The following is a 15984-nucleotide window of genomic DNA, read 5'->3' on the forward strand; positions in this document are numbered from 1 at the left end:
ATCAGAGCATATAAAGAATTCAAGCTCCAACCTGTGTTTCTATCCCATCCAATATTTCCACTAGCATGAGCAAAAGTTCACTGACAATCCCCTGCCAGCACTGTGTCCTTTCCATATTTCTCTCTCATCCATAAACATCCAAATGTATCCATCCTTCTCCTACCCTAATGTTATGAGTTTCTTATTATTATTAGATAAAAACATTTCAAATGACATCTTCCATCGTCACAGCTGGCAGAAAAGTGCTGGCAAACTTCAGATTATGAGGACATGCATAATACCCTGAGATGTGTGTTTGGAAGGTGGTTTAAGGTCTTTATATTTTTATTTTTGAATGGAAATAAAAAGTAGTTAAACAAACTGATACTAAACAGCAGTGACAGGTAACTTTTTCCAGAGAACTAATGTTGTTAATGAGGTGAAAATGTCAACTTAGCTTTAGAAATAAAAAGAACTTGGACAGGCAATGTCCAACTGCCCATCCGATTTTACCCCGTCTAAGATGAAGAAGCCCACACAACTTCCCTTGTTGACATAACATGATCAATAAACTTCCAGTCACCTCTTGCGGATGAAGCCTATGTGCATGGCTAGAACATCAACGTGACTGGGGTTACTTGTAGCAAGAACTTATTGTACTGCACTGTACTTTCCTTATACATGACTAACCACCATAGCAAAAAGTACACCATTACTGTGGTTTTGGAACTACAGGGTTTGTCCAATGGGACAAAAACAAGAACATGTGGGCAGTGACACATCTGGACTAACAATGTTATGGCTTTGAGCATAAGGACTCAATTTGTGCATCGTAACAGTTTTTCACAGATGACAGCCATGTCTGCAATCACCAGTGGTTTCACCTTCATAAACAAAAATATGAACAACAAAGTATTTTATGGCTGAAGATAAAATAAAGCTAAAGTTTATGACTAAACATACCTAATTTAGCCTATTACTGGTAGGTGTTATAAGAAGACTGTCATTGACATTAAGTAAGCTAGAATTAACTCCTGAATCCAGGTGACATCCTCTTTAGTTTATTCTTGCTGATAACAGATAATTCTATTCAGCTCGGGACAGACACCCTTATCTAGACGGGTTAGGTACAGCATTAAGATAACCCTTCTGGACTTCAGGCTTTCCCTAATAGAATCCTGTGTCAGCACCAAGAACAGACTATATGGGATGTTACCTGGACTGAAGGGGTTAAACAAGTTGGCAAGGGTCAAGCTGTGGATGACTTTCCCCTGGCCACCTGTCCAATGACTACCCCTGGCCTTGGCCTTCCCTTCAGTACCCTACTCTTAGCATATCTTTGGCTAAAGCAGCAGTAATTTTGACCAAATAAATATAAAAATATCTTATATTTTCTGAAATACAATACCCTAATTTTTACCTATATATACTATAGCTGCAATTTTACACATTACTGTTAATATAATTAGGCTAATGAGCATGTGAAACATCTGAGGCCATTGTTAGATAAACAGCTAACAGATGAAATGCATTTAATGCAACCACTTCAAAATCCCTGCTTTTTACTCCAATAGTACCCCTTACTAATTATACAGATATAGCATTCAATAAACACAAATTATGCAATGTAGATACCAATATAAAAACACAAAGCTGACTCAGTGAACAAGTCAATTCCAATCATGTGAGCATATAACATGAGCCAGGTGATTAGCTGTACAGGCAGCACTTCCAGCTCGTACTGACAGCAGCAACATCCTGGCACCCAGCCCACCCATCAGTCCTGCTTAGTCACTGTTTCCACACCCCACAATGGAGAGAGAGAAAAAAAAAAAAAAAAAAAAAAAAAAAAAAAAAAAAAAATTCCTTTTAGATGTATAAACTACACTGAAGAAAATAACATGAATATAACCAAACAGTATATTGATATATCATTTTTCCTCATGCCATGCCATATACATCTTAACCTACACACTAGGTTCCCAATAATCTGGCAAAAGCTGACCCATAGGAACTTTGGACAAGGGAGCCGTTTAAAAAAAATGGCTTCCACCAAACTAGTTAACAGTACGGTACAGACAAATTGAGTTCCGGTGACACTGCTACCCACTTTCATGATAAACTGAGAATGAAATATGGCATTATTAAGTCCCATAAGCTCAATTCTTCCATCACTACTTGAGCTTTATTGTGAGGATAACAACTCTGGACAGAGTTCATGATTTTATGATACTGAGGATTCTAATTTTACAGTATATGGCACAGGTACAGGTAATCAGAAAACTTCAGTCCAATTTATCTAGTGTCAAACACAGCAGTGATAGATGACATGGCATTTGACCCCAACTGTGTAAGAATATGAGGCTCAGGGCAAGGACATGCTGGACTATTGGGAGACTTGTGTGTATGATACATTTATCTTGGAAAATGTCACTTTCTACTCCAGTCTTTAACCATCCAACCTGCACTGTATCTTGCATATAAAACACACAGCAGCTGCACATGAGAGACAGTGTTGTGTACACATTACATTTTGCCACACAAGGGTTGTATATCTTAGTCAGTAGGATTACCTGCCATAGTAATAGAAAACATGAAATTCTATACAACTTAATCTTACTCCACCATGCTCCTCTCATTAAGTGACCTTTAGTTTACATAAAACTCTACAAAATCTCCTAGAATGTCATTACTGAGTACAGTCTCCCAGAGTAAAAATGATGATGCTGTAATTCCAATTTGCTGTATGAAATCCTTCATAAAAATGATATGGTTAAGTTGCACATTACCTCTAAAGGGCTGCTGTCACCATAAAGGCATAACTTTGTATTACTTACATGGTCCCAGAGTTAATTTTTTTCACACATCAATGAACCAACTCTCTCCGTCCAATTTCCATTACAGCAAAAAGAATCACTAGGTATACTGACGTCTTGTGTTCCCTGGATATGCGAAATGTGTCACAATAAAATAAATACGTATACAAACCATCCTATCAAAATACAAAATGGGGGAACTGAAGGTATTACCACATCAAAATTGTCAGTATAGCCTTCACACAACATTATCAGCTACCAAAAGAAGCATGTTCTAAGAATTAATACCCTATAATACAAGCAACTATATAATACGAGCATCACGCGTCCAACTGCAAAACGTGCGTGCCCTGCAATTCTAAGCTCCTGAAGCCAAATCTGCACCTACATCTACTAAAACAAAGAGCTTACTAAACCAAGCACAAGGAGCAAGAGGCCAGTAAGCACTTGAATCCAAAAGACATCCTTTTAAGTTATTCTTGATGCTTACAAATGATTATATTCAACTTTGGCCAAACCTCTCTTATTGAAGGAGTTTATTAAAGATATATCTAACCCCCCAGTTCCAAAAGTCTATCCTTAGCTACATAAAATCATCAGGTGATGGCAAGAATAAGATGAAAAAGACATCCTCGGGTCTAGTGGTTTAAGCACCTGCTCACCTTTACTATGAAAATATCTGTTAGACGACCTCAGTACTTATCTCACTGTAATTCGTTAACTCCTTCAATGTGATGACAGTTTTTGTTTTATTCCTGCTATCATCTGGCTATTTTATTCAGCGTAGAAGACTTTTTTTAAGTGAAGGGGTTACATGCAGTCTTCATTACCCCCTTACTGCTGGAGGTCCTTCCTAAGCTGGATAAAACTGGCTGATTGTTGAAAGAATAAAATAAAAAACAAGTCATGCAACTGAAGAGGTAAAGAGATGCACTGCTGACAACTGCTAACCTGGCAAACCACAAGCAGCACGTCAGTAAAGAGATTGTGGATTCCAGTCGTTGTTCAAAGCCACACTAACATGCTGTCCCCATGTTTTCTGGCAGGTGAACAAAGCATTTTGTGACAGGGGACATTATTAAGAGATAGCATAATGTGTACAATTAACTCTGTAGCAACTTTAGTCATTTTTGTGATATAGTACATCTATACCGGTGGGAGATTCTTGAAAATACTTATTAGTTACCCTAATTATACCCATATGAACACAATTTCCTTGGAGAAAAAAAAAAAAAAAAAAGTAAAAGAACAGCAGACCACTGTCTATGGGACCAAATTGATACTGCATGATTGTTCAGACCTATCATATGTACACTTCATAAATGCTGCAGTGTGAATGGTTTTTACATAAAATTGGGACCATCAACAAGCCATGCTTCCTGACTTAAGCTAAAATTGTGCCTAAAACGTCACCAACACAGCCTCTCTCTGGAGTACGAATCATTTCTTGCCGAGAGCAACAAAGTCGAGAGTTTGGCTTCGTACCAATATCCAGCCATCCACATTGTCAAGCCTCACTTCCTGACATATCATAAACTCTAGATTCAGAGCCACTACTCAGGGCTGTGTGATGGTGACAGGATCAGCACACCTGAAGTACGACACTCAGAGGTTCTCCAGGCCCTTGTTGTCAATGAACTCCACCAGTGCCTTGTAGCAAAACTCATACTGTGCCTGTAAGACAAGACACACTTCAGTATACCTTTTTCATAAAAAATAAACATTAACCTCCCAACCTCCTTTTCCCACACAAGGATGGGGTGAGGTATGATCCAGAAAGCATGGAAAGTGTTATATAAAAACTAATGAAAATGGGGTATGCCAAACCCCCGTCATGCTCTCCTCTGTGCAGATATCATACAATAAATAAAGATTTATTTCCCCTGGTCTCCCAGGAATCAGACAGTGAGAGAAAGTATATATGTATGAGAACTAACAACAGTACAGTATACCCAAAAAAATGAGCCAGACAATCATCCACAATTCAGCCTCTACTGCACAAGCCTAACCATCTGTACGGTACATATTTTTTGTTATTTTTCTTTACAGATGTGTTTTACATACACCTGACAGACAGTCAATCTGTTAACTACTAAGTTAAAATACGGGTGCCGTTGGGGTGTTAAATCCATGTCATGTATTCCTCCAGGTATAATTCACCAAACTTAGCCTCATCAGCTTCCATACCTCACATTCTTACACACTCCTTTACCATATCCCTCCACCTGCTTCTTGGCCTTCCACTCCTTCCACCTTCAAACCCACTCACATATACCTTTTTCATCAACCTATCTTCACTGTATTCATTCTTTCTGTATGACCTTACAGCCTGGGCACACTATAATTTACCATTTTACAAAAGTTCTTTCTTACTCACATATTTCACCAGTCACTATATTTCCCTATTAGCTAATCTACACAAACAAACTCCCCAAAACATCAAATCAACCTACAAACTCCTGCAGCTGGAACTGCCTAAGTGCTCTGATCCTGCGAGCTGTCTGGAACACATCCACACGCCCCTCTCGCCGCAGCTGACGCAGGCAGTTGTTTAGGCAGCAGTACACGCTGCTACGGTCACCACCACCCCTGCAGGAGGCAAGAATGCAAACAACAACTGAATTACAATTCTTAACCCTCCAATCCAATTACATTTATTACTTTATTCTTGAAGCATTCTGATACACATATTCAGTGTTGGAAATCCTTTTCATTCTGAAGAAGTTACCGTATATAAAGGTACATCAGATCTCTCCAGTTTGAAATGTCTTGCTATATCTATATAAAATCATCTGAAGGTGGTATGAGTATACAGACAAATACATCACTGGCAGGAGCTGGCTAATAAAGTATTCTACATTTTACAAGTTTACATATACTGTACACTTAACTCCTTCACTACAACAACACTCAGAGGTCATGCTAATGCCAGCGATTACATTCAGCACCGGAAAGTCACCCACTATGGAAGAGATTACCAATAATTAAGGCTGTACAGTACCGGTACCTAAACTCTCCAATTTGAAATGTCTGTTGTAAACTTATTAAAAATTGTCAGGAGACAGCAGGAATAAAATACACAACAGCAAAAAATAGTTCATCAGACTGATGGGGTTAATCATCTACAGTTCAAAATTAACACTGCCCTAACTTTAATATCCATCTTCCATTATTTAACTTGACTCCTTTAAGACTAGTAAAGTTTAAAAATTGCTGTATTTTACTAGGAGAGATTTTCAGAGCTGGACGAGTTAAATACTGTATAACCTACTGACCTCTTCACTACAGAATGTGTCCCTTATGCTGAATAAAATCCTGTGTCAATGGCAAGCATATACTACTACAGTATAACAGAGATATTATCTACTCATTCTGATGGTGTCAAGACTATTAATTCTGGAACATACAGTGGACATAATTATAATGAAGACTGCCTATACTTAAAATACAGTACAATGCCTGATCCATCACAGCTAACAACTGACATAAAACATACGAGCAGTGAACAAGTGTAGCAGCGTCAGAAGCCAGGGAAGCATCTGTGTGTGACTGTACTCGAGTGATGATCTCCATGATGCCTTGCGTCACCAGCGGCACCTCACCCACCAGCCCAGACCATCCAATGTAGTGGAAGTGAGTCACCGTCAACACGTCACTGTTCTGTACCATCACAAAACATACTCAGTCATCTAATCAGGGCTTCACCACTCAAACCTGCTATTCTCCTCTGATTCATATAAAAGATCAAGCAGACTCAATCTTTATGTCTCCAATCAATGCTCACACTGGAAATCAGATTACGACAGCAGTAATGTTAAAGATGTTCATTAAAGCCTAGAAAACACTGTATATAGTTGTCTAGAGACTATTTTACATCAGTAACTTCAGAAGAATGTTGTCTTGATGTTCATGATTAGTAAATAAGGTTACTAGTACTTGTCCTGTTTGTAAGATCGCATGCACACTCACACACACACCTCAGTATACATTACCTTGGTGTTGGTGAGCAGGAAGGTGCGCAAGGAGTACTTGGGGTAGCTCTCACTGGACACCAACTTGACTGAGATGTGTTCAAATGTCTCCTCATCGTCTGGCCAATACTTGTTACAGCACTGCTCACCACTACCCAACTGGCAGGGGGTTAAACTAATTAGCATCTAGCTATAACCTGTATCTCTTTCTGTGACTACTACAGAACTTACCAAATGTGTTATTAACCATAACAGCTTTACTTATATTCCTAAGAATCCAAATATGGCACAGTGAGTTATTAAGCACCAAAAAAATTATACTGTGCATTAAAAACAAACTGGCTCTTCAACAAGATATACCACCTGACTTACAGGGAAAAATCTCAACGAAGCCACACCAAATTGAATTTAATCCTTTCATGGCTGCACTTTTGTCTGCTACCTCAAAAGATTAAGTTCAATTCTCAGTGATGCATAACTTGGTGGTAAATATGGCTTAAAATCATGTCTCTGCCAGTTTCTCATATTATGGTAAAAATGTATGTAATAAAATAACTTACCACTATTTAAACTAGGCATAAAATATAAGCTGAGCTGCAATATCAAAAAAACATATTCAAGAGTATGAAAACCTAACTTACAAATAAAGCAAACTTGCTGTACACATGAGGTAAATGATAATAGGCAAGGTTCTGTTGTATTTATAACCACAACCTTAACCCTATTAGTCAGACCAGACACATCCCATCACATGAACCTTGCACTATGTTAAAGCTATGAGGTCATGCAACAAGAGGCTGCTGCTCACAATGACAGTCTCATACAAGCCACTGTGTGCCGCTCATTCCTCCACCTCAACACTGTAAAGCATCATTTGTACTGCATAACTGTCATAAAATAGCAAATAAGAAGTGCAAAATTCATCAGCAAAAAGTACTTAAGCCAACACTGCTGTGCCTTTTTCCTGAAAATAAAAACTTAAAAGTAACATTTTCAGCAAAGCTGATAAAAGCTCTGACAAAAGCTGCTGCAAAGAGCAGTAACCAAAAAAAGCTGTCAAACTCTTTCTCAAGAAGACAAAAAAACACATCCTCCCACTGACCAATAACCAATGCTGAACAAAGCAACACTGCAGCTGTAGATATAAAAATTACATACACACCGGGCACAATATTTCAAATTCCTTGTTAAAATCTGACGTCCATTTATCCTTAACACTCAACTCTCATGCAGGGCTGGACATTCTCTAAATTTCAAAACTAGATACAAGCAGAATAATATATTATGAAAATGAAACTAAAATTACCATCAACATAACACCTCTACAGTTTGAAACCTCTTGACTCTTGTGATATCCTTTCCTAATTTATTGATGCCGCCACCAGATTCTTGGTCAGCTTGGGAAACAGTTCTCATACTGAAGAGGTTAGAAAGATTTTACCTAACCTTTCCACGAAGATCTCCCCAAAGCTGAATAAAACAATGTGGAGGAGGCACAAATATAAAATATACGTCACAGGACTGAAGAGGTTAAACAAGAACTGTACTGTGAAAATAACCCAAGGCTCTGATGAGTGGTCGTAACTGAAGTGGCTTTGGTATTTCACTGCAACTTTTCCTTAGTTACTTATTATGCCTCAGTATTCTCTTTTATGTTATTTATCATTATCAGTCAGCATGGATAACATACAAGAGGACACTAAGGTATAATGAGCAGAAAAAATGGCCAAGAAAAAAAATGTTAAAGAAGCCTACAATGCCATTCAGAATAATATCTACTGCTGATAACGAACTAGTGTGGTGCAAGAGGCTGCATCTTATCAGGGGTGTCTTGAAAGGTTTAAATAAGAAATACACTACCAGAATACTAATTAAACCTCTTCAATTCACTGACGTATATATGTACTGAATTCTTGCTACCTTCAGACAATTTTTCTTCAAGTAAAGATTTTTTGTACTACAGCAGAGTAATTAATGAAGGCCATAGCTTATTCCCCCCCTCCCCTGCCAAAAAAAGCTCTCTCCTGAGCTGAACAAAACTGTCTAGATAGTAAATGTCACTGGATTAGGTCTTAATCTCAACAAATATGATATAACAGAGGTTTTATTCTCCATTCTGGTGATGGTCAAATGGTAAACAACAAAATGGACAACAAAAAACTGAGAAGAACAGTAACTAAGCTAAACCATAAAAGAACATGGCAGAGCAGAGAGCAAGAGGGAAATTTTTTTTTAGAGATATCATAGAGGCTTTTTCATCAGTCACCCGGAGTAACTGATATTGCATCAGACAACAGACATCTTCACAGATCTCAGTGTTTAGAAAAAGCTAGATTGAGTACTAACTGATTTTTTATCATGACAATGCTGCAAATGATACTGTGTACAATGCAGTTAGTCAAGGCAAGTTTACTCAAATGTTCATACATAACCTAACCACTTCCTTTAAAACATACATATATACATGTCAAAACCTTAAGATGAAGGCAATGTTAAAATCAATACCTTACACAAAAATATTGTAATATAATGCACTGTCATGATTCTGTTACACTATTCCACACTGACAGTCTCATGTCCCTCCTTTACAAACTGCATTTCGTGAAATTTTGTTACTTATGTCCAATCATACTGCTCAACAAACTACACTTATAAGGAGTGTTAACTTCCATCAGACTTGCCCCTTGTGCAACACCGGTGCAGTAGATGGCAAGAACATCACATGGCAAATCAGAAATCAACATCATCATACTAAGACAATGAAAAACGTTGATGCTTTCTCTCCACACAGATAAACAATGAGATGCTATGAAAAGCAGTATGAAACAATATTGGACGGCAGCTGCAAGCAACAGAAGGAATGGTTTCTCCAGCATTTGAAAAGGAACACTCTTCAAATGACGCAGCACAAACAGGGCAGGAGCAAGTCACAGGTGGAATAAGCCACCCTGTGACTTCTGCCTTCCTTTCCAAGCCTCCTCCAGGAGTAACACTGATCCCTTACCATCCCAGAAGACACACTGATATCACCCTCACCACCACCATGAACACCAACCAGCAGCAGAACCTCTTCTTCCCTTTGTTATTCATCTTACTGTCATATTAGTTCAAGTGCACATGCATAAACTGTAAACAAATATTTCTGATATTTTAAGAAAAAGTGCACAATGCAAACACCATGCCACTATGCTTTTTACTCATCTTAGTTGTGTACAGTATGCCATACCAAATATAATCCCCTTTAAGTGACTGTGCTATAGGCACATATATTACACAGACAGATTTGTATCAACAACTATGGATTGTGTCCAAATTCTCATACAGTATATACTGTATTTGTCTAGTTCATCCTGACCCTTTGTATGTGCCACACTAAGTCACAGTATTTGCACATTATTACAATTAAATGTAACACATTACACATTTAGTGTGCTGTACATAGTACACAAAAGTTCCACAGTATCCTTCTGCTAACCTACAGTATGCATAAGTCTTCAGCTTTGCAGCATCATACAGCCTTTCATCATGGTTACAACTGTTTCTCAATCAATTTCTCACACCCAAAACACAAATCAACCATCCTTCCTTCTCAAACTCACTGTCCCTCACTACATTCACGAGCCTCTATGTACAGTAATGGTATTCTCTTTAGCCTTTTTTATTACCTATCTAAATGATTTCTGACAGACCAAGAATGTTACTGTCTGTTTATTATTTTTTTTTTTCTCAAGAAAACAACTGTCAATTTTCAATATGAGTGTTTCTTACTCTTCCTCAAATTAAAACATTTCACTGGAATAGAATTCCAGGATCATCCCAATCATGAGAGGGTTAATGAGTGAACAAAGTGACAACACAGCACAATCACACCAACATAAGATTAATATATAAATGTAACAAGAACACCAATGATCATTGCATGTTGTACTAATCTATGGACAAGTTAAAGGTTTTTAAAGTTTGAGCAAGAACAGCAAGAGACAAATTGTTAGTGAAAGCTGTTTGGGTACTATACTGGGGAGGGTAAAGCAAGACAGGTCAGAGCCACCGCTTCTATTATTGGTACATCTGCTGCTGTAACCACAGCTGAGTAGGGATAGAGTTTATACTCCAACTCGTTTCAGTGAATACCCCTAAAAAACTTTTATATATAACAAACAAGTAATTTCTGCAACATGATTCAAATGTACAAAACATACACCTTAAGTTACCAAAATCTAATGTCCACGAGTCTTTTATTCCACTAGATTTTCTGCTAAACTCAACAAATAATGAATATTAAACTATGCCATAAAGTGTTGCATTTAATCATGTCTTTCACATGTATGAGTAACAGTTTATCTCGCTACCTTCCTCCAGAGACCACAAATGAAGTCACACATGAGTCAGTCCAACTCTATCCATACACAGCACTAGGTGATATGAAGTGGCCTGCAGAGTACCCACATCACAAGTATTAGTAAGTAAAAGGGAGACAGTGTTAGTTTCAGGGACATATTCTTACAGGTATAGGAGGCCCCCTTAAACCTCTTAATTACCAGTGTTATTCAATATATGGCTTTGTAAATATTGTCTTCTCTGCTACATATGTAAACCATGGCAGTAGTAAAAAGATGTGGGCTCAAGGATGCCAACACAGCATTTTATTTTTATTTAAACAAACTATTGCCCCAGCTCCTGATATGCCAGAATGGCATTATCTTAATATATTTGGGGTTGACTTACCCAATATTCCAAACCTTGTCACCATTTTTGTCCCGCTATGCCCTTGCGTGGTAACCATAAATCAAGGTTTGCTGGCAACTTATAAGGTACAGTGTACCCTGCTGTGTCCTATGATTTCGGGTCATTCTGTTAGCTTCAGGCTGTGCCAGTAAGAGCTCCATAAAATAACTGAGGCAATCCAGTAAGTGATATAGTGTTATATGGCAGAGGCATTTGAAGTCCTCCTAAGTCCTCAAGCATAAGTCCCTATGTGTTACAAGGGGTCAGCCACACTCTACAAACTTAAAAGATCAAACACAAACGCTTCCTCATTTACCTGGTCTTGTTGTACCTAGTGGGCGGGAGTAGCAATGGTCAGTGTCAGCAAGTTCTACAAAATTGTCAACACTTAAGTCTAGCAGATCCTACAAACTCTGTCATTAAAGATTAGAAGTAGTTTTGATAGTCAGGAAGACCCCCTGCAAACTCTAAAAAAATTTCAAGCATATAATATAGTACAATTATTCCTCACTAAACATTTTCACAATGAAGGAGAAGCATATAAAACAGAAAAAAATGATGGCCTATCATACTGAATAAAACGCTACGGCATACATCTTATCATCCAATCCTTTAATGCATCAGAGGCAGTATGTGGGTCCAAGGTTATGATATTTAGTTCGGATATTTAAGGTGAGGCTCACCAGTTCATGTGAACAATACACCCCAATCACTCCTACATGTAAACCGGAATAAGCCACATCCAGTTCCACTGCACTTCTAGGTGTCCATTTGGATACTGTTTGTTTATTCAATCAACACAGTAAATCATTTTCCTGGCTGGAAAAAAAAAAAAAAAAAAAAAAAAAAAAAAAAAGTTTGCTACCCTGCATACTGTAGTCACCTCAAAGTAGCTCTACACTGAGTGAGTGGATGGAGTGTGGCCTAAACTATCACACAGCAGTAGCATAAAAAGAAAAGGGTGTCATCATACTGCACAAGTTGCACATTACATGTGAACTTGGGATCTGCTGTTCTCGGTGAGAATCATGAACGACGACTGAGTTTGAACTTGGACGATTATGTTCTCAAATATGCAGAAAATCACATTCAAGACTATAACGAGTTAACAAGTTGTAACCAGTTTTACTGAGATATTCTACATATGAGTTTACTAAATATCTGAGTTCAAAAGGATTTTGATACATATTTTGAATCATTACTACTGGTATAAACTTCACTGTGCATTGTTCCAGTCATGATCCTGCCTCCTTTGTCATGAGAAACTGGTATGTTATATACAGTGTCCCCAAAGCAATAAGCTACTTTACTGTGAATTGCTCAGTGAACATGCTGAGTGAAGATTTACCAAAAAAATTCCTCATTATATGCAGCATTTTTTATATTCACTGTAGTATTACGTCCACTGTAATCTATAGAAAATTTGCTTATTAATGTTGCACTGCTACCTACAAGCTGATTTGCCAGTTTCCCCTTATTTGATGTAGCAGCTGTATGGAAAAGTTGTGATATTTTGGAAATATCCAAGACATACAGCATAACAAGAACAACCTGTACCAAACCCCGCCTGTTCCAGATGTCTCCCATACATAATGCCTAATAAAATGTTCTAACTTGTAAAAATGAGTAAAATTATCATCATCAATATAATCCCAACCTCTTATCTATGGCTGGGATAAGGAAATGGGTAAAATCAATTATTCCAAAACTGGCTCTTCCATAACTGCACAGACCATCTAGACCAAATAAAAAAAAAAGGGGGGGGGGGTCTCTCCGTACAATCAAAACTACTGTACTGTGCACTTACTGCTACCAACTCACTGAGAAACATGCATATAAATCAGAAAATCACCCTGAGTTAGCTGCACCTTACCTAAACTATGTAAATATTGTTGGCAATTTCACAACTCTGACTACAACCTACTGCTTAACCCCTTCAATCCATGGATGTATTTCTAATAATTTTCCTTGCAATCTCCAGATAATTTCACTCATGTAAGGAAGGATCTGGAGCAGTGAGGGGTTTATTAAGGTCATATCTTCCCTCTCCAAATCAAGAAGTATCCCTCAAGCTATTGTCTGGAGCTCGCAAGGAGAGCACGAAGCATATCTCACCGAATTCAAGGGGTTAATACTGCTGTAAAAATTAGTATGATAGCTATTACACCCTACAGTGCAGTGACATACCAATACAATTTTATTCTCACTATTACCAGACACCTTCACTCATCTTAGGAAAGACCTCCCAAACTGAAGGCATGAATGAAGGCTATATCTACTGTCCCTCCACTGGAGACATCTTTCCTAACCACTTGGTGGTAGCAAGAATAAAATTCTAAAATACTTCACTGTCCTGGGAGGATTAAACTGGCATCTTCACACATCTACAAGCATGTTGATGGTAAGAACCAACCTACTTACTAAGCTACAAGAGTAATTAGTAGATATTAACTTGACATCCTCACACATCTACAAGCACAAGTGACTGTAATACTCACCCTATTTTCTATAATACAGCACGAATGAGTTACTATCAAACACATGACTACTAGAAGATATGGCAGTGACTAATAACAACTATAGAATTTCAGTTTGACTAACAAATCTGCCTCCAACTACAATATAATACTACATGAAAAAGTACTCACAAAATAGTATGTGATGTTCTGCTAACCTTCTCACACAAACCATGAATATATATTAACTAATAAAAATATTTCCTCCAGTAATAAATTAGCCTGCAAATGTGTCCTAAACAGTGAAACAAAATTCAAGATATTGTGTTACATTCAAATTCTAGCTTCAAAGTTCTGCAAAATTCATGACACCAAGGCCAAACAGAATGGCATTACAATAATGAGTGGTTCCATAACTGAACAATTTGCTTCAACCAATTATAATACTGTCATTCAAACAACAGGTAATGCTTAAATTTAGGCTGGTGTAGATTTTTCATCACCCAGATTTCTCCCGTTTCTTTTAACAACTGGTTAGGACCATACAATATTTATGAAGTGTTGTAGGAATTACTATTAATGCCATTCTAATCAAACGTTAACTGAAATGGTCTCATTCGAGTTCTTGTTTACTGAACATCTTTGCAATGCACTCTACCTAGGCTTCACCACAGATAAAACAGGATTCTCATTTCATGTTAACACAGAAAAGATGCAAACAGAGTGTCAGAAAGTAAGAATACTGTACATAAAAAAACAAAAATTATATTATTGGCACACACAAAGACTTGAAATTATAAGCAACATAACTGAGGCATAAGTGAAATTTAACATTTCAACTATTATAATAACAGCAACACTTTAGTCAATGCCTCCAAAGATATATACTGTACAACTATATCCATTATATCTGGGAGTAGAACTTGCATGAGCATACTGAGCAGCTACTCTTCTGCCTCACGGCAAAGCTCAGACAAGTATGTGTGCTAATCAACTTCTTTCCCGGGTCAAAGAACCCATGTCAACTAGCTGAGCACAGCAACGGCCACAAAACACTAAACCATGAAAGTAGCAGCATGCATCCCTTCAGAGCCAAGAGTGCCATGGGAGAACATAAATAAATATAACAAATGATACACAGGAGTTTCATGCAGAAACAACCAAATAGCTTCTGAGCTTGTGTGGCATGTGCACTTGGGGAACACAGCACTGGGACATAGACAGTGCTGATGTGCCAAAGACTTACAGTGACACAGGACTGTGGTATAGTTTGTGGAGCAGATGTACAGTTTGTGGAGCAGATGTACAACAGAGCAATGTTCCACACTAAATACACTCCAGCAAGATCAAACCTCTGAATGTAAGGCAAGTGATAGCAAAACTGCAGCCATATTACTATTCTACAATAATTTCTTCATTAACACTGTAGATGCACTAATAAAAATTACTGGGTTAAGTGATAACAGCTTTTTGAGGGCTATGTTTTAGCCAGACTGATTAATTTCTCAAACACCAAAAAAAAAATAATAATAATAATAATAAATAATAATAATAATAATAATAATAATAATAATAATAAAAATCATTTTTAAGACTGAATAAATATCAAAATGTATGTGATGTTACTGAATGTATCTGTTGTATTACACAAAGTACATAAGCAATATATGGAAGCACATATTACTGTATAATGATACAACTGCTTGTGTGAGTTGTAACAACCCTGATCTTTCACTACACATCTTGACCAATTAACAGTGAATAAAGACATGTCGAACTTAGTGTTTATATGTTGATTAACAGCTTACACGGAAATGTTAAGTGAAAGCATGCTAAAAGAAGAATTATGGTACAGCATCTGGTGACTGTGTATGAGAAGAAGGAGTACAGAGAGTGAAGTCAGAGGAATTGATGACCCCTAACCTCTTCTTCCTGTTCCCTCCCACCTCACACAGTTACCAAATGGGTAAGTGTCTGGCTACTGCTTCAATATCATTAGACTTATATTTAGAGGTCCGAACTTATGCATGAGTGTCT

General features: G+C 37.6%; 1 protein-coding gene across 1 annotated transcript in view; it reads right to left on the minus strand.

Annotated features, from left to right (window-relative positions):
• Window positions 1-4386: 4386 nt before the first annotated feature.
• The window catches only part of Ptp69D (Protein tyrosine phosphatase 69D), a 43812-nt gene continuing 32214 nt past the window's right edge, over window positions 4387-15984 (minus strand). The window contains exons 23-27 of the mRNA XM_080266219.1: window positions 11589-11599; window positions 6788-6925; window positions 6292-6455; window positions 5249-5384; window positions 4387-4469 (exon numbers count right to left, since the gene is read on the minus strand). Coding sequence (XP_080122345.1) covers window positions 4401-4469; window positions 5249-5384; window positions 6292-6455; window positions 6788-6925; window positions 11589-11599 — 518 coding nt within the window. The 3' untranslated portion in view covers window positions 4387-4400. The remainder of the gene's footprint in view (window positions 4470-5248; window positions 5385-6291; window positions 6456-6787; window positions 6926-11588; window positions 11600-15984) is intronic.

The sequence above is a fragment of the Coenobita brevimanus genome, chromosome 19 (assembly GCF_032717465.1).
Source record: "Coenobita brevimanus isolate Jiangsu-jjx chromosome 19, ASM3271746v2, whole genome shotgun sequence".
Classification (NCBI taxonomy): domain Eukaryota; kingdom Metazoa; phylum Arthropoda; class Malacostraca; order Decapoda; family Coenobitidae; genus Coenobita; species Coenobita brevimanus.